Below are 16,779 nucleotides of genomic sequence, written 5' to 3' on the forward strand. Positions count from 1 at the left end.
TCCAGGTGGAAGTCGCATGAGCTCATGTGTTATTGTTTTCTCAGCGTGTGTGTGTGTGCATGTCAGTGCGTCATCATCACCAAATGGAAAATCTTATATCAGTTCGGTTCACACTCACATCACTGAGGATCTGTTTCCCCCTCTTTCACCGGGGTTGGTGACATTTACATAGAAACTTAGTGCTTATCTCAGAGAGAGACGGGCAGAGGAAGAGAGAGCGCCATTGTCTGATCTGATGCGTTACGCCGGCGTGTTTTGAAACTCTTGTTGCTAGCAATTGTCCGGTGAATGGAATCACATTTTTCAGAGCAGAATTCATCGTCTGTCGCTTTTGTGTAACGCATAACAGCTGTAATTATAAAGGAGTCTCTGTAGAAAGTTGTCTTGGCTCGAGTAAACTTTTTATCTCTTCAGAGGGAGAAATTTTGGCGGAAAAATGAGGTCTCTGAAAAAGTGGATGGTTTTATCAAAGTTGAGTTTCTGTCTCTCATTTCTTGCCTCGCGTTGGGCAGATTGTGTATTCAGTTGAGCTCCTGTCGGGAGTGTGTGAAGTTTGTGGGGGGGTTGCCTCTAGGTGCATCACCCTACCCCGCTGCTTGTTCCCTTGCAGGAATAACTTGTCATTCTTCGTTTCATTCCATTGATCTCACTATATTCCTGCTGACCCGTGTGTTCACTTAAAAGCTGGCAAGAGCTCACATAAACACCAGCTGGCAACTGTGTTACAAATGTGTAAACACACACACACACACACACACTTTTCTTACTGTGCTTTTGAAGGCATCCATTGATCACATTCATTCCCTTTCTTCCATCTCACATCTTATTCTTAAACACTTGCTAACACATAACCATAGTAACTCTCACCTAACCATAAAGTCATCTTAACCATCAACTTAACTAAAATCAACCTTCAACCTTCTTGAAAGAGACTGTCTGACTGTGAATAATCATATTTCCCCAAATGTCTTACTATTCCTTTAAAAGTGCAAGACTTAGCTGCTGAAACATCTCTTACATGAATAAAACATCAAAATGAAGTTGCAGGATGAGGTTAGCAGCTGCAGCGGCAGCACAAGTCAGGTCAAGACTTCGTGTAGCTCGATATCACATTTAGTCTCTCAATTGGCTTTACGGATCCACATCAACAATGGTTACAGTCTCTTAAAACAAGGAACAACTAAACAAAACAAAGCGGAGGAAAAATTAGAGGGAAGGGAAGTAAAAATTGAAAGGAACTTTGGCAGAGGAAGTTCAGTGGTGAGACAGACAGTAACAGAGCAAACATTTCAAACAATAGCACAGTCTAACAGTAGTTCTGTACGATAAGTCCAGCACGATCTGTCCCACAACGTAAGCTTTGGAAACTAAATGCACGAAAAAGGCTTTCCTTGGTTTTCCAGCCCTTTAAACGCACGCGCGCTTACAGATGTCGGTTCTTACTTCTCTGACTGTTCCACCAACTAAACGCCACACAGCACTCAATAACAGGCAAAGTAACGCCTCACCATGAAATATCACAACAGTAAAGAAAGAGTTACTGCAAGCAGCTTGCAAGAAAGTGTTTGAACTACTCAATAACAACTCAATAATGCATTACCACTGACAGTTATTGCACATAATCATATTCTCAATGGGTCATTACCAAGAAACACTTTTGATCCGTGCTGCTGCGTCATGCTTAGATTTTGTCAGGTTGTTAATGATGTAGCCAGATCTTCGTATGAGTGTGTGTGCGTGTGTGTCTGCTGATGGGAAGTGAGGACAGGAATACGGCTGACGGTTGGGAAACACGGCCAAAACAACACAGACGATCAGAGTGACTCAGTTTCCGATGCCTAAGTCATATTTACACGTAAACACGGGAAGGCTGGAAACAAGTCTGTATTAATGATTTCAAAGTCTCAAAGTGTGAATCTACTTTAAATATTAACAGGATGGAGACAAAAAGAGAGATTTAGAGCTAAGTAGTGCCAAGTTTGGACCTTAACTTCATTGCCAATTGAGTCACTTTTCCTGTTTTCTGTAAAACAGATTAGCCCTTTGATCTGTTTGTGCCTGAGCATCCTCACAGAGATTAAGGTCATGTTTTAGTAAACCAAAGGCTTCACTAATCAACACAGGCAACCTCATTCTTTGATCACTTTGCCTTAATTCTCCGCATATACAATCAGGCCAAGGGCCAGGAGAATATGTGAGATAAGAGTGTAGAAATGAGCTAAAACATCACAGAGAAAAACTACTTCCCTTCTACTTTGTCAGTAATATGAGATGTGAAAATGTGATCAGTTTGTCTCTGAGTTCATGTAATGGGAAGCTGAAACATGAGACGAACAGCACAGAGGTGAAACCGCTGGACCTCTCCACATCATCTCAGTGTTGAACCAGGTCTGCTTCCTGATTTCAGTCTCATCCCTGGAGCCTGTGTCCTTGTCTACTCTCCTTTTCCCTCAGCCTGGTGAATCATGGAGATGGGCCAGATGACGCAGTGCTTCTGAACACCCAAAAGAGTCCAATAACAGGGGGACAGGTGCAGGCTAATCCCGCTTAATCCACACATATCAACTCAGATTACAAATCAGAGCCAGGGAACGTTTTTGGGGAAAGGGCTGTAGATCTATAGGAAGTCCCTTCCATCGCTCAGCCTGAAAACAGTCTGCTCGCTTGGACACAGTGTCTGTCTGTGTGGTGACAGTTATTTTCACTTGCACATGCACAATGGAGGTCAGGAAATGAACTATGATGTAATGTTTCTCCAACATGCATTTGGTTTGTTTAGCCACTGTTACCCCTGTGACTCCAAAAGTATTTGAAAGCAGTCCAGTTGATATTGCGGTTGCAGTTTCAGGGTCTGGGTGTGATATAACCACAATATGCAATAAAACACGAGGAGTGATGTCAAAAACAAATACTGCTGCTGTAGCCCTTTGAAACCCTTCAGGAACATCAGATCTCAGTTGTTCTAGTCTTGCAATCTGGGTCTGTGCATTTTTCGTTTCATTTTTTATTGTTATTCAAAGAGCTGTCATGTGTCGCCTGGCGTACGTCAGCTGACATGAAGCCTGCACACTTTACTTCATATCTGTGCGTCTGCTTGTGGATGTTATTGAAGTTAGCGGGATCTGAGTCGGCAGTCACAGGAATGCTGCCGCTGTGTCGCACGAACACAAACTTCCTCCTCCTCCTCCTCCTCCTCTCTCTCCTCTGCCTTCTCATAACACACTGCAGACAAAGGCATGCATGTGCCAAGCTAAACATGACGCCGAGCCCCTCGCACTGGCTATCGCTTGAACACGGTCGAATACAGAATTCTCGTGTTTGTGGGGAAAACAAAATCCAGTTTAAATGGAGGGCAGTGCTGCTTGATGTTCCCAATACCTGTGCTTCTACACTGACCAAGTTTCACAGACTTAAGCCTGAACTCTGGTGTAAATCCAGGCCGCTGTGATCTTTGTGATATCAGTCCACAGTCAGCGTTAGACAGGGGCTCGGCGTTAGCAGAAAGTTAAGTGACTGTTGACTGTATCCGCACTCGTGGTTATTGTGGGTTGAAATGTTTCTCCGTGACTCCCTCGTGTCCACGGAGTCGCTCCAAGGAGACGGAGCAGCACCTCTTTATCACCCCATCAGCCCTGTGCTGAGTAAATACTGCGTCTCAGAGGTCAAAAGTCCAGCGCTGTCCTCACAGTTCAGTGTTAACACATTCTAGTCTCTGTGTACCCACACAAGGAAACGCTCTCCCTCCCTCCCTCTTCCCCCCTCCCCCTTCATCACTCTCATACACCAACACATGTTTTTAGACTAAACCCTAAAGCCTCAAAAGTAAGTGCCTGGGTGGGCCTCCGCTGTGACCTCCATTACATGATTCACTGTCCGACTGGGAGTCAGATATACCACTAACGAGCCGCCTTCTGACAAAATAATAAAAAAAAAAATCTTCGCTCTGGCATTTTGTGCTTTGATTGACATTAACTAAGAGTTTATATTCCAGAGACAGACCAGAACCTTTTTGCAGCACTCTCAGCCAGTCAAGACATCTTCTAGTTCTCTCGTATTTGAGGGAAAAAGCAGAAAAGAGATGTATTTGTGAAGGAGGGTGGATGAGAGTGAGGGTGGACCGAGAGAAGATAGTTCCCCAGGTAGAGAGAGCACAGTAAACACAGCTTGACAGCCTGTGATTTTGCTGCACATTTCACCAGCCCACAGAGGATGTATGTGTGTATCTATATGTGTGTGTGTGTGTGTGTGTGTGTGTTTGAATTCTCCTCTGCTTTTCCCTCCTGTCATAACACAAGAGCTCTGCATTCTCTTTGGAGGCTATTTTTCAGCCCTGAGGGTGTAGACTTCTTGAAATGCAGACATGTGCTGCTGTTGATAACAGGATCCTGTGCTCTAACTCTTCTCTTTATTAGCTCGGTGAGAGCCGTCTGGATTGTACTTCTGCCTTGTTCAAACACACACTTTAAAGTGGCTATAATAAACATTTTGATATTAATAACGGATCAAATGACTGCGTTTGTGGAAGTTGTCGCTGGTGGTGATGAACCCACCAATAATTTTCACTCAACCCTGCAGTTCCCTTCTGCTCCATGAGCCAACACTAAATATAGGTGTCAGGGTTAAACCAGGCATGTCTTAATGCGTTGGCTTTATTTTAATTCAACAAGCAGCTTTTCATTTTAACAGGCACCGACCGCTGTCTTCACAAGTTAAAATAAATGGTGGCGGTTGCAGGTGATGTTAATTCCATGAGTCCAAGTTAGTGACAGACCAGAGTTGAACTTGGCTGTTGTCTAGTTAAAGATCATTTCGACTCAGTTTTTTTTTTTTTTTTTTCCCCCAATATTTTTACAGCTAAGGTAATGCTGCCACTTGGTGGGGATCCCAATACCTCACAAAGCAGTATAATTGACCAACCGCTATAACAAATCAGCCGGTATCAGCCGTGTTTTGGCTGTGTATCGTGTTTGGCTCGTAGACGATCAGAAATGTATCGGTGGAAAAAAAACATGACTCCACTGAGTATCTCGAACCGGCCACCAGTCGACCAAACAGTGACAAAACAAAAGTTGTAAAGCATGTTTGTGCTTGTGTCAGTTAGCCTGTGTTGAAATAATGTTGCAGCCAGACTGTACGCAGCATTTACTGCACAGAAACTACATCAAGAACGAACATGTAAATGCAATCGTGTGAGTGATGCGTGACACATCTTTTCAGCGGTGTAGAGGGACTCACAGTTGCTCTCGTCTGTAGGCAGATTAAATACTCCTTGCATACAACAACCTTTGTGAGTGTCCTCTTTCATCAGAGCCGCTCCGCACGGACAGCTTCTCGAATGATAGAAGATCATGAAGGACGACACTGCAGGCAGAAGAACAATGTGTGCTCACAAAGTCAGCTGTCATTATTATTACATCAGCACTTTGGGGAAGCACACCAAAAATAAGTCGTCATGCAAATTTTCATTCCTGTTTTTCCCATTCAATGATTAACCAGATGCTATCAGCTGCCAGTCTGTCTTCTAACAGTTGCTGTGACACACTCCCACCTGCCTGCCCAGCGTGCCGGTTCCCGGCACACCTCAACGCGCTAATATTCATCCTGTTTGTCTCACCTTACCAGCAACGTCCAAAACATTTGAGAATACTGAAAAGCAAAGCTAGCTTTCAGAAGTAGGAGAGGCTTTTCCTCCTCCACCTTCATCTGCAGAGAGATTGCAAGCTGGGATATCCTGTGTTGTGAGGTCGGAAGGGAAGGTTAGCTGGCGCTGGTCACTGGATGGAGCTCGCCTGGTTGGGAAACGCTAAGGAAATATGCAGTTTGACCTATATAACTGAATGTTAATGGGAGAAAGGAAATAAGGAAGGAAGCTAGCATTAAGTATGAATGAGTGAAACATAGATGATAGATAGAATCATAACTAGATGGATGGATGACTGTTGTGACCACATGTGCCTTTATATTTGTGTGGATTAATAACAAGATAAAACAGCTTAAATAGTGAGCGTAAGAGGTGCAAGGTGGTGTGTTTTTGTACTCTTCATCACCCAGGCTAGCTGTTTAACTGTCTGCAGTCCTTTGCTTCATACTCAGCTGACAGACACTGGAGTGGCATCAGTCTTCTTATGTAATTCTTGACAAGAAAGAGAATATTTTCCCAAAAAGCTATTCCTTTAAGAGTCAGTCACTCATTTAGTTTAATGGTCAAAAAGTGATACCTTCACTCCAAGGCTGCACTGCCCCTACAGTATCTCTGTCAGCCAGACCGGGACACACATACACCTGTGCACACACTAAATGCAGGTGGCTATCATCTCGTCTGTGCAGCTTTTGGCACCCCAGGGCTCTCACCGGCACTTTCAGGGTCCCATTAACCAACTGTGAGGAGGCCTGGAGGGGGTGGAATCAAGTCAGAGAGATGGCTCGATAGTATTTGTAGGAAAATGGTGATGGAGGAGGGAGAGAAAGCGGCTTTGGAAAGGATAGAGAATAAAAGGAAGATAGGCACAATGAGGAGGTAACGACAGATGAGATTTCAATTTGATTTGACGTAAGAGATGAAGATGTGATGATACAGTGAAAAAATTCAGAGATGGAGGTTTGAATAGAGCACACGGAGGGAAGAAAGTGGACCGGTTAAGGCAAAATGGCAATTATACGATCATGATAAGGAAGAGAAGGGGGGGCTTAAGGAAAAGAAGAAAATGATATTCAGCAGATAAATTGGAAAGAAGGTCAGCGTAATTAAATAGATGGCTTTAAGGCCTGCAGACTGGTGGTTCAAAGGCACCTGATCTTTAGACGCTAGCTGTTATCTGTGAGCCATCTGACCCTTTGTTTGGCCTTACAAACAGAGCCTTGCATGCTAGATACTCCCAAAAACACACACCTTCATATACCAAAATATCTTTATCAACAACTGTTTGACAGACCGCCGTGGACGGGAAGCGGTGACAATCTGAAAGCAGCCACCACATATAGTACAAAGCAGCTCTTTGATCGTTCACTTCAGCTGGGAATTTGTGTTTTAATTGAAGTTTTATTGAGCGCAAATGTCTGTTTACTGCTCGCTGTTGGTTAGGGGTTTGGAGTCAGACAGAAGCCAGGGGAATTTTCCATGCATTCGTAGAGATACAGTACATGCAGTTAGTGAAAACATGTGGAAGCACACACAGCAATTAGTTCACAACTAAATGATGCGTGTTTGTATGCAGGGGCGTGTGTGGCAGCCAGCTGTGCACAAGTGGGGAGATTTCCGTGAAGAAAATAAGAGGACTAGAGGGGTAAACCCAGCGAAGTCGAGCGCAGAGATAATATGTGACGAGAGAAGCAGAAATTCACACCGCTGATTTAATTCAACGTTCATGATTACTTTATTAGCCTTATCTGCCCGTGGATGATTTTCAGATTTAAAAGGATTAAATACACTTGGCTACAGATATTTGAATGCCACCATTTTTGTTTGCAACAATGAGAAAGAGAAGTATTTTTTTTTTTTTACAATGTTCTAGTAGTTTATCGGTTTTAATTAAATGTTGCACCATGTTAATGATTGAGGCAGGTGCGTATGTGCCCACCTCTCCACACATTCATTCATATCACCTCATATTTCATTTCTAGTATTCCTAGATGCCCACCGTAGCATTTCATCCAGAGCTGCCACTCAGACAAGTTGCTTAGACGAAGTGTTGGACAGTCTTAATGTTTGCCAAGTCCAGACTAACATCATTGTGATGAGCCTGTTTCCTGCATGAAACAGCTGTTAGACCTCTGCACTGAAATACATCGTCACATTCAGAGACCTGAAAGTGTTGCATTTCTGCTTGACCTGTACTTTGCTTATGAAGACTTGGACTCTCGAGGCCTTGCTCTGACAGACCACCTCCTGAGTGCGCTGATAAAGGGATGTTAAATGAGGCTAATGCAGGTGTCTTCTCTAACTGCACATTTCTCACCTCTGAAATACAACAAGCAAGACAGTCTTAACGCGCCTCTGCAATACACAGACCAATCTAGTTTGAAATCAGATGCACCTGACCTCCGCAGGGCGATGGACGGCTGCTCAGCGGATCCAGACGGTTCCGGTTTTCAGTCGTGGAGATTTGATTGAGCAACAGAGGACGTCTGCTCTGTGTCAGAGCATGTTGTGTTTGTCTGCTGTTTGTTGTTCCTGACTGCGTTTATGTTAATGTTTGGCTGGGAATTATGTGGGTTGGGATGGGAGCCAGTGCTCCGCACAGCGGGAAGTTCTATTCCTCCATTCGTTCTTCAATTACAGCGCGCACTAATTCAGTCAACCGGCCTGTTAAACAGCAGACAGCTAATTTAGCACAGCTCAGCCTGACAAGCTAATAGAAGGGATAGCGCTGACAGACGTGACAAACTCCAAGTGTGTGTGCTTATGTGTGTGTCTCATTAGAGATGCTCTATATGCAAATATCATATTAGGCACAAATACTTTTGGCACAAAATTTGGTCCGTCCAATTTTTGGTCATATTACAGTATTTGATCACTGCAAATTCATCCCCCTGTCCTCTGTTTAGCTGCATGTTCTAGAGTGAAACATTTGCAGTTGGTGTCAGTTTTAGTATTGTTGTCTTTATTGACCAAATCTTATTGCGTTTTGATGTTACAGTTAGTTTTAAGTATTACATTAAGAAAAGATGGAGATATGAATAACCATTAGACCCCCCCCCCCCCAAAAAAAAAAAAAAAAAAAAAAAAAAACCCAATAGCAGAGGTCTGATGAAGAATTATGACCATTTGTGTCAAGCTTGGTAAAGACTGTACTACGTGCTCACTGGTCACAAATCATATTTTTGTGTCCAGGAGGCACCATATTAATCAATAAGGCTTATCCACAAGGTTTGATATGTTTAAGTGCTGAGAGTCTAGACATGTCGCATCCCAAATCTGAGGACGGTTACATCAGGAGTCAGCGGGGAGTTCCCAATAAAATGGAAAATACTCCTCATACATATTATGTACTTATATACATAAACTGCAGTGTAGTGTGTGTGTGTGTGTGAGTGTGTGTGTGTGTGTGCATGAGAGAGAGGGAGGAGGAGGAGGATTTGCTTCATAATGCAGTTTCATCCTTATTAGAGTCACACTGCCATGCACACTTAACGCTAATTTCATTAGTTTCCAGTGTTGCAGACAGTCGTGGATCTCATTTAAATAATCCAGCACAGTCTCAGTGACACATCGACCCCGTGTGTTTCAAAAGATTAGATCAGTACATCTGACCTCGTTATATATATTTTCTGTTTAATGTCAGAATATCTTGCAAGTTATGCGCAGAACAGAGCTGTCGACGAAACGTCATCATTTGGGGTAATGTGAGTTCACCGAACGCGAACACGCCGAGAGTTTGTTCCGTACCTACGAGCTTGCAGTTACCAGGGACGGATATCTGACATCTGCGGAGACATGCATGCTCAACATCACTCGCATTCCTCTCGGACATGTCCGGATCTGCCACTTCCACACACATGCACAGTCTTTGCCTCCAGAGCTCTTTCACCACTCTTTCATACTGATCTGAGGCTGTGCTGCACTGTGTGTCCGAGATAGATGAAGGAATTAGATAGACACTCAAAAGAAAAGAAAAAAAAAAAAAAACAAAGATAGCAGATGCAGATAAGCTCAGTGAAGAGGGAAAGGATGAGGAAGTCAGGGATGGAAAGCAGCAGGCGTGTACTGCCTGAACAGACTCATTGATACATTCATGGAGGATGGGTGACATAACGCAGCCTGGTGCTAGCATGATGCGCCCATAAACATTTGCCTTTGATCTGTAGTGCGCAAACACATGTTGGATGCTTTAAACATTCAAGGCTAAGGATTGGGTTGGTCATGCTTTAATGTTTAACCCACATCAAAACTTCATTAAGCTGAATGAAACTCCAGTTCAAGCCCTTTTGGTACCTCAGACTCCACAGCCTCATTTCCAACACATGGGTTCATTTCACAATTCGCTATTTACAGACCAATTTCTCATTTTAAAGATCTCTCTCTGCTTACAGAGTCTCCTCCGGAGAGGACGGGACGCCGACGCAGCATGCCAGGCAGCTCCTCGGACAAGACCACACCCACCATGGAGGCTACGTCCGCTGCTGCTACACCTTTCCGAGTCACCGTGAGTACTGTGAGTTTGTTTTTCATGTATCGTCTAATCTGTTTGTTTTACTCTCCGCCTTTGTCTTCATTGTTTTTTGCCTTGGGAGGCTCTGAGTGGTGGATCAGTGTCTTCAGAGGGCTGGTCTGGTGTCCAGATGGACCCATGCCAGTCTGAAACTCATTTACTTCAAATGTTGGAACAGGGCCTTTGATGTTTGGCGTCTACACATCACACATCTACACATGTCGGGGTTACGTTCAGCACACCATCCTCCGCTGCCTTCTCACATCCCGTGTGATTTTTCATTGCATTTCACGGGATAATTTTAACACACTTCACGCAAGCCGACACGCGCACTCCCACACCTGTGCACGCACGGCTCAGCCGCTCACTCGCTCATAATCAAACTCTCTTCCTGGCTGTCAAACATACTGGCAGAGCAGTCCTTTGTCTGTCATGTTGCTCTAATTCAAATCCGGTATGCTTTCCATCATGTTTAATTCAATAGATAAACAGCCAGTTAATGAAGCAAAAAATTCTGCTATGAGTCATCAATTTAAAGCTAATTGGCAATTAGCAGCGCATATTTCCATTAATAAATAATGAGTGGGGAGCTGACAACCTGGAGGTGAACTGTAAACACTAGATGTTAGGACAGCAGGGCCACGAGCACTCAGCACTCTCATAAACAACCCTCCAACTTCATGTTGACTTTCAGCCTCCGTGAAGGCGTAGCAGGCACGCTAATGGGCCAAGATAAGGTGAAAAGACATTATATTCCTTCTGAAAATAGAAAAGATGTATTCATTTCATTCATTCTCTCTTTTTTTGATTTCCTTTTATCACCATTAGCCTTTGTCGGCGCTCAGATTCACCAGTAGGTCGTGTTTAGTCTCGACAAAAAGCAAACCGGAATGCCTCTGAGGCTTAGTAAAAGCCCACAGTAAACAAAGGAACAAATAGGCTAGACCCACTAGTGCTGGACCACCTGCAGAGCGAGAATTAACTGTTTCATAAACTTTATTTTAGGAGCTGCACGTTAAACTACCACAGTGCCTAACTCTCATCTGTTCATTTAAAATAGTGGAGATGGTGTTTTCAGTGTTGTTACCTGCTGTATGTGTTTGTTTTTTTCTACGTTGCTGACAGATTTTTCCTGTTTAGACTCATTTTTAAACTGACAGAATCTGAATTGAGTCACTGGGAACTGAATCAGGGAGTGGATATAGAGAGATATAAAAAAGAAAAGAAGAATAAAAAGCTCGCAGGAGACAGATAAGGTCAGATAGAGGGGCTAAATATTGATTAAGTGTCTCTTAAGCAGCTCCTTGTGCTCTCCAGGGAAGAGAGGGAGAAGACGAGCACTGCAGCAAAGTCGTCCCGTCTCCATCACATGACCACTTAACTTACTTCTGTGGGCTCATTGCTAAGCAGCAGCGTCTTCTTGCACAAAGGAAGCTTCCCAAGACATTGTTTGACCCTTTACTGCACTTTTCCTTGTACTGCCCCCTTCTGGGCTTTAGTGGTAGCACAGCCAGCTGGGTTTCCTACTTTTGGCTCAACTTTTGATGGATGCAAACCAGGAAACGAAAGAGATTCGACCAGAATTTTGCACATTAGAAATATTGCTAATTCAAATGGGTACACATACAGTAGAGGAAGACAGAGTAGATACATGGATGGGTTGCACACAGGCATGGTGGCGCAGACACACATGTAGGAACACAAACAAGAAGACTTGCAGGCAGGAGGTCTTATCCTCCTCCTTCTCTCTCATCTCCACCACTTTTAGCAATGACAAACCACCCCTTACTTTTCTCCCTCCAGTGAAAAGAGTTGTGGTGACATCTAAAGTACCCCTCCTAGGCCTTGAGCTAAATCTGTCAAAATGTTTTTCTCTCAATGTCTGCACACACAAATGGATGCCGCGCACGCACACACACACGCACACAAGCACATCCTCCATCCTCCGAGCACTCCTCAAAAACAATTTCTCACCAGTAGGCATGAGAGAAAAATGAAATCTCTCTAAAGCCTAATCTTCCACAGCCAGTTCCAAAATGCTAGAAGATTGTCTACCTTAAATATAAAAGTTACAACTCGGTTTTCTTCGTCAGTGCTTGTTTAAAAAGCAGATACACAAACCTTATCTAAGTCTGTCACGTCCATGTCCCGCTGATTGCACTAGCTGACTGGATTGATTCTCAATTGTGACTTAGCTCCTTATCCAATCTCTCTCCGACTCCGTCCTGCGTACCTCCCCTCTCCTCTCAGATAATAGCAGGGGGTCTAATTGGACAGGTATGTCTCTTGTTTTCATCAGGTTGTGCTAGAGGGGGACAAGAGAGGTTGATGTGGAAGCAGGGAACACCCTGCTGATTGTCCAGGCACTGATTCTATCAGCCCCCATTAGGGAAGCCTGGAATTGCCAAGCCAAGGGAATAGAATTAACTTGTTGCAAGCATTTGCTTTAATTTCATGAAAAACAAAAAAAAAAACAAAAAAACACAGCGATAAAATTGAGCTGTCCTCTTAGAGCTTATTTAATGGGCTTGGACAGGCTGAGATTACAATCAAGTATGCGAGCCTGCTATGCACTCTCACACACACACTTGTGAGCATGCGCAGAGCTAAGCTAACACACATTTGCACTGTAAACAAGGTAACATAGTAAATATGGACAAATGCATTCTTTCCACCACATTCCCCACGGAGCGAGCCCAGAAAGCAGGGCCAGAGGGTGGGTGAAAACCAGCCCCCTCTCCTTCGAGGATGCATGTTGAATCAGATTATTCCATCCCCTCCTTCCACTAATTAGCTGTCAACCGTGGAAATGCGGAATAATTAACGAGCTCATTGAAATTCACGTTAACATGTGACACTGTAATGCCCCCTGTCAGGTTGCACTGGCTGTAATAGCCTTATCATGTTTCTGTGTATAAGTAGGTGTTTTCAAAGTGAAACGTGAAGGGCCAGACAATACAGCAAAGCCACTAATGTTTATGAAGAGCCAAGCACAAATTAATTAATGGAGGGTTCTCAGCGGTATTAATGTCCTGCATTCAGTCATTTTTTTCAGTCATGCATTGATGCTAAAAGGTATTAAACAGCTGAGCTCACAGGGAAAGAGTATTCCCATGAGTTAATCGATGCAGTTCTTTACCACACAATAGAACAATGACCCGATGGATGACATGTCATTAGGTGTCCTTTCTCATTGTGTTTGTTACTGCTTTTAATAACTGGTTACACACAGTAAGGCATAATGGGTAGAGGTCGAACTTTGTACATAGTGTTATCAGGAAATATCAGGCCTCAGTTCCCTGACGTGGAGCGACTGGAAACACGAGGGCCGATCAGAATACAAACCTAACTCTGCTATATTTGACCATCTTTGTTTCACTTAATTCTCTCTGCGGCTGATGCTGTGCTCCGCTGAGCCCTGATCCGCCGGCGACCTTGTCACTCTTTCGCTGTGCTTCTCTCCTCACTTTTCCCCTCATTTACTTTCACTCTGTTGCTTTTTCTATCGACTCATGCTCTGCCACCTCCACATTGTGCTCCACTTTTTCCATTTATCCTGCACCTACAGCTCATCCCTGGCTGGCTGGCCCCTCACTGCCATTTTCTCAATTTTTTGACCAGTCCCACCAATTTCTCTTTTATAACCATTGTCTCTGCCTCTATTTCCTTTCCTCCATAGTTTTTTTTTTTTTTTTAGTTTTTGCCGTCTCAGTCATCTCGTACGAGCAGGTGCTGAAGGTAATTTAATGCTATCTGGTGTTAATATAGGCATCAGTCATCCACACTGGCTGATTGTAAGTGTGAAAATATGCCGTTCATATCTGCCGACCGTTAACCTGCAGAGTCTCTCCGCACGAGCTTTGAGATGCTGACTGAATTACAGAGCAGTGTTTCTTAAAGTTTCACACTGCTGCGGAGAGGCTGAAAGGCAGAACATGAAACAGATGAAACAAAATAATCAGAGTAATTATAGGTTTGTGTATCTTTCTGGCTTCCCTTTCTTTTCCGCTCGATTCTCTTTCTCCCTCCGTTCTTCAGAGTCCGTCCATCAGGAGAAGGAAGAAAAGTAAAAACAGAACAAGCCGCCGTTAATCAATCCACATCGCCTACAGGGATAGGTTTCTATTCACTCACTTGTTTCTGCAGAGGGGGAGAAAAAGAAGCATTTTAATTTGTCAGCTGTGAATATGCCAACAGCAGCAGGCACACACGCTCCCGAGGGGATGCAGGGAAGAGGCATGGATTTACTATGAATTTGGAGATGACTGTGAATGATATCCAGATGACGAAAGGTGTCTCAGTGTTTGGGCATATGCGGCGTGGGCGTTATCGATTTTCTTCCGCGCTGCCATCTTTGCCTCGTCATGTCTTTGAAGGAGCCGATCTCAGACGCTGAATACAGTCGAAGAAAACAGTATTCACGCTGCATAGTCTGACTCATGTTAGTCATTGTTCAGAATGGTGCCTGTGTTCATCTAGCCGCATGCCCACACACTCGCATACGCATATGGAGGGAATGGTGTATTTACACGGCAAATACTTAAGAGACGGAGTTTGATTCACAAAGCAACAGTGTTGTGAGCCGCGAGTGCCGCGCTCTTACCGACAGCGGTGACTCAGCCCCGTTCATTTCACTAACAGCCCCTGAGCATTTCGCTGGTAGCAGGTCACAGTAGTGAGCCACTTGCTGCCCACTTCCCATAGGTATAGCATATCAGGTTACGCACAAAAACACAAAGTCTAATCATTGATGAGTATGCACACAACAGGGGGCGATTAGACCGGTCCTTTCTCATGATGCGCTCACCTGTTACCAATGAGCCTGTTTACCTGTGGAGTGTTCCAAACAGGTGTTTTTGGAGCGTTCCACATCTTTCCCAGTCTTTGAAACGTGTTGCTGCATCAGATTCACGATAAGCAGCCAACAACCAAATTTTTACTTTTTTCGCTGCATCCCAACTTTTTTTGGAACGGGGTTGCCCAGAGCCCTGAAATTTGGCAGGGGCCCAGACAGAAGGCACGAGAAGGTGTCATATTTTTCAGTACTGGCCCTTGAAAATAGAAAGAAGTGCAAAATGGGTGGGCCCCAGGCAGCCCAGTGTATACTCACATGGACTTTAACCTCATTTCCTGCTAAAAACACAGCATTTGATGTATCAAATTTCATGCGAATGGGAGATACGGCATGAATGGCAGCCAAGGTTGCAATTTTTTTGCCATTTTGAGATGCCAGGCTGGCATCGTGGACTCATTCCTAGGACCGTGAAAGTTTGTGTCTAGATGTAGGAAGTTCCTCCCATGTTGCCTCTGTGTTTAAATTGAAGATATGAGGCTTATTTCGCCTCATCCACAGCTCATGCATGGACCTGTATTGAGCATTGAAGGAACAAACTGAAACGACAACTCACAATAAACTTAACATGGAGTGTATTCAATTTTGTCAAGTTTCTGGCATGAACACACTAACAGCTTCTGCTTAAAATAAGTATGTGGCGAGGAATTTGGACGCAGTGACTGTTTTTGGACATGTGTGCACACACTAATGAAACAGGGACACTCCCATGGTTGGCATTGGCTGAAACATACTGACATTAGCCAGTCTTTGTTCCTAACCCCAAAGTGTTTTACCGATGACAGGTGTTGTCCATCCTGATGCTGTGGCTCCTCTGTGATCAGCTGGCAGGCTGTCTGGAAGTCACTCTGTAATTATCCTGATTCTATTGTTGCCCGAGGCCACCTTTTCACACAGTAGGTGGTAATTATACAGGTGTGTTAATGGCCTGACTGGGACGGAGGGGGGGCTTTTCGCTGCGTGTCTTCTATCACGCCTGGTGAAATTTGTGCACGTATGCGAGAACGCTGTGAGGTGAAGGCGCTGTGGGCATGTCTCTGAGGTTCAATGAGGTTTCTATGAATTTGTCTCTTATGTAGCCTATGAATCAGCTGTCGTGTTGCACGATTGGACTGAAAAGCTACAACTTTAGTGCCTTTTCCTGCACGCTGGCTCACTTAAGTCTTCTTCGTGCCGCCCTCCGAAGTCGCTCCATCAAGTCTCCCATACTCCCTTTGTATTCAAAGTCCCTCGTCTTCATCCTCGCCTTCATCCTCTCCTTCTTGATCTTCTTCCCTGCAGTGAAATCTAAAAAAAGCAGGAAAAAAAGATGATTTTTTTTTTTTTGTCTCGCAAAACTTGCAACAGCCTGCCGTTTCTGCGCCACATCTCATTCGTTCATATCCTCTCGCTCTTAATGCCAGCCAGCAGTTGCCATGGAGACGGCGAGGTGCTTGGGGGAGTGTGATTGCAGATGTTAGAAGAAGTAAACACACAGACTCAGACAAAGAGAACGAGAAAACTAATAAAGGGGTGCATCCACCGAATTAGCGTGCGTCGCCGAATTCGTCGCAAACGCTGACATAATTGCTGCTGTGACAAACGGTCTTTGATCTTCGCACACATATTAGCAACCGGCTTATCACGTCTGTGCTCTTTCAGTCTGTCTGTGATTGTGTTGCTAGTTTTGTGCCTCTTCTTGTTCAGGGAATATTTGTTATGTTTGACCTTGTCCTCACTTTCCCCGCCTCAGACTCTGATAAGGAGATCTATGCTCATTTACTGCCACGGAATTTAAGA

At 44.2% G+C, this 16,779-nt stretch overlaps 1 protein-coding gene across 8 annotated transcripts in view; it reads left to right on the plus strand.

The window, feature by feature from the left end:
• Positions 1-16,779, plus strand: part of LOC143338142 (disabled homolog 2-interacting protein-like) — a 146,383-nt gene that overhangs the window by 60,579 nt on the left and 69,025 nt on the right. For 5 of the 8 annotated variants that reach the window (XM_076758323.1, XM_076758325.1, XM_076758329.1 and 2 more), the window contains one exon: positions 10,030-10,151. In XM_076758323.1, coding sequence (XP_076614438.1) covers positions 10,030-10,151 — 122 coding nt within the window. The remainder of the gene's footprint in view (positions 1-10,029; positions 10,152-16,779) is intronic. The other 3 variants (XM_076758324.1, XM_076758330.1, XM_076758328.1) reach the window with 1 other exon arrangement.

The sequence above is a fragment of the Chaetodon auriga genome, chromosome 19 (genome assembly GCF_051107435.1).
Source record: "Chaetodon auriga isolate fChaAug3 chromosome 19, fChaAug3.hap1, whole genome shotgun sequence".
NCBI classification, from domain to species: domain Eukaryota; kingdom Metazoa; phylum Chordata; class Actinopteri; order Chaetodontiformes; family Chaetodontidae; genus Chaetodon; species Chaetodon auriga.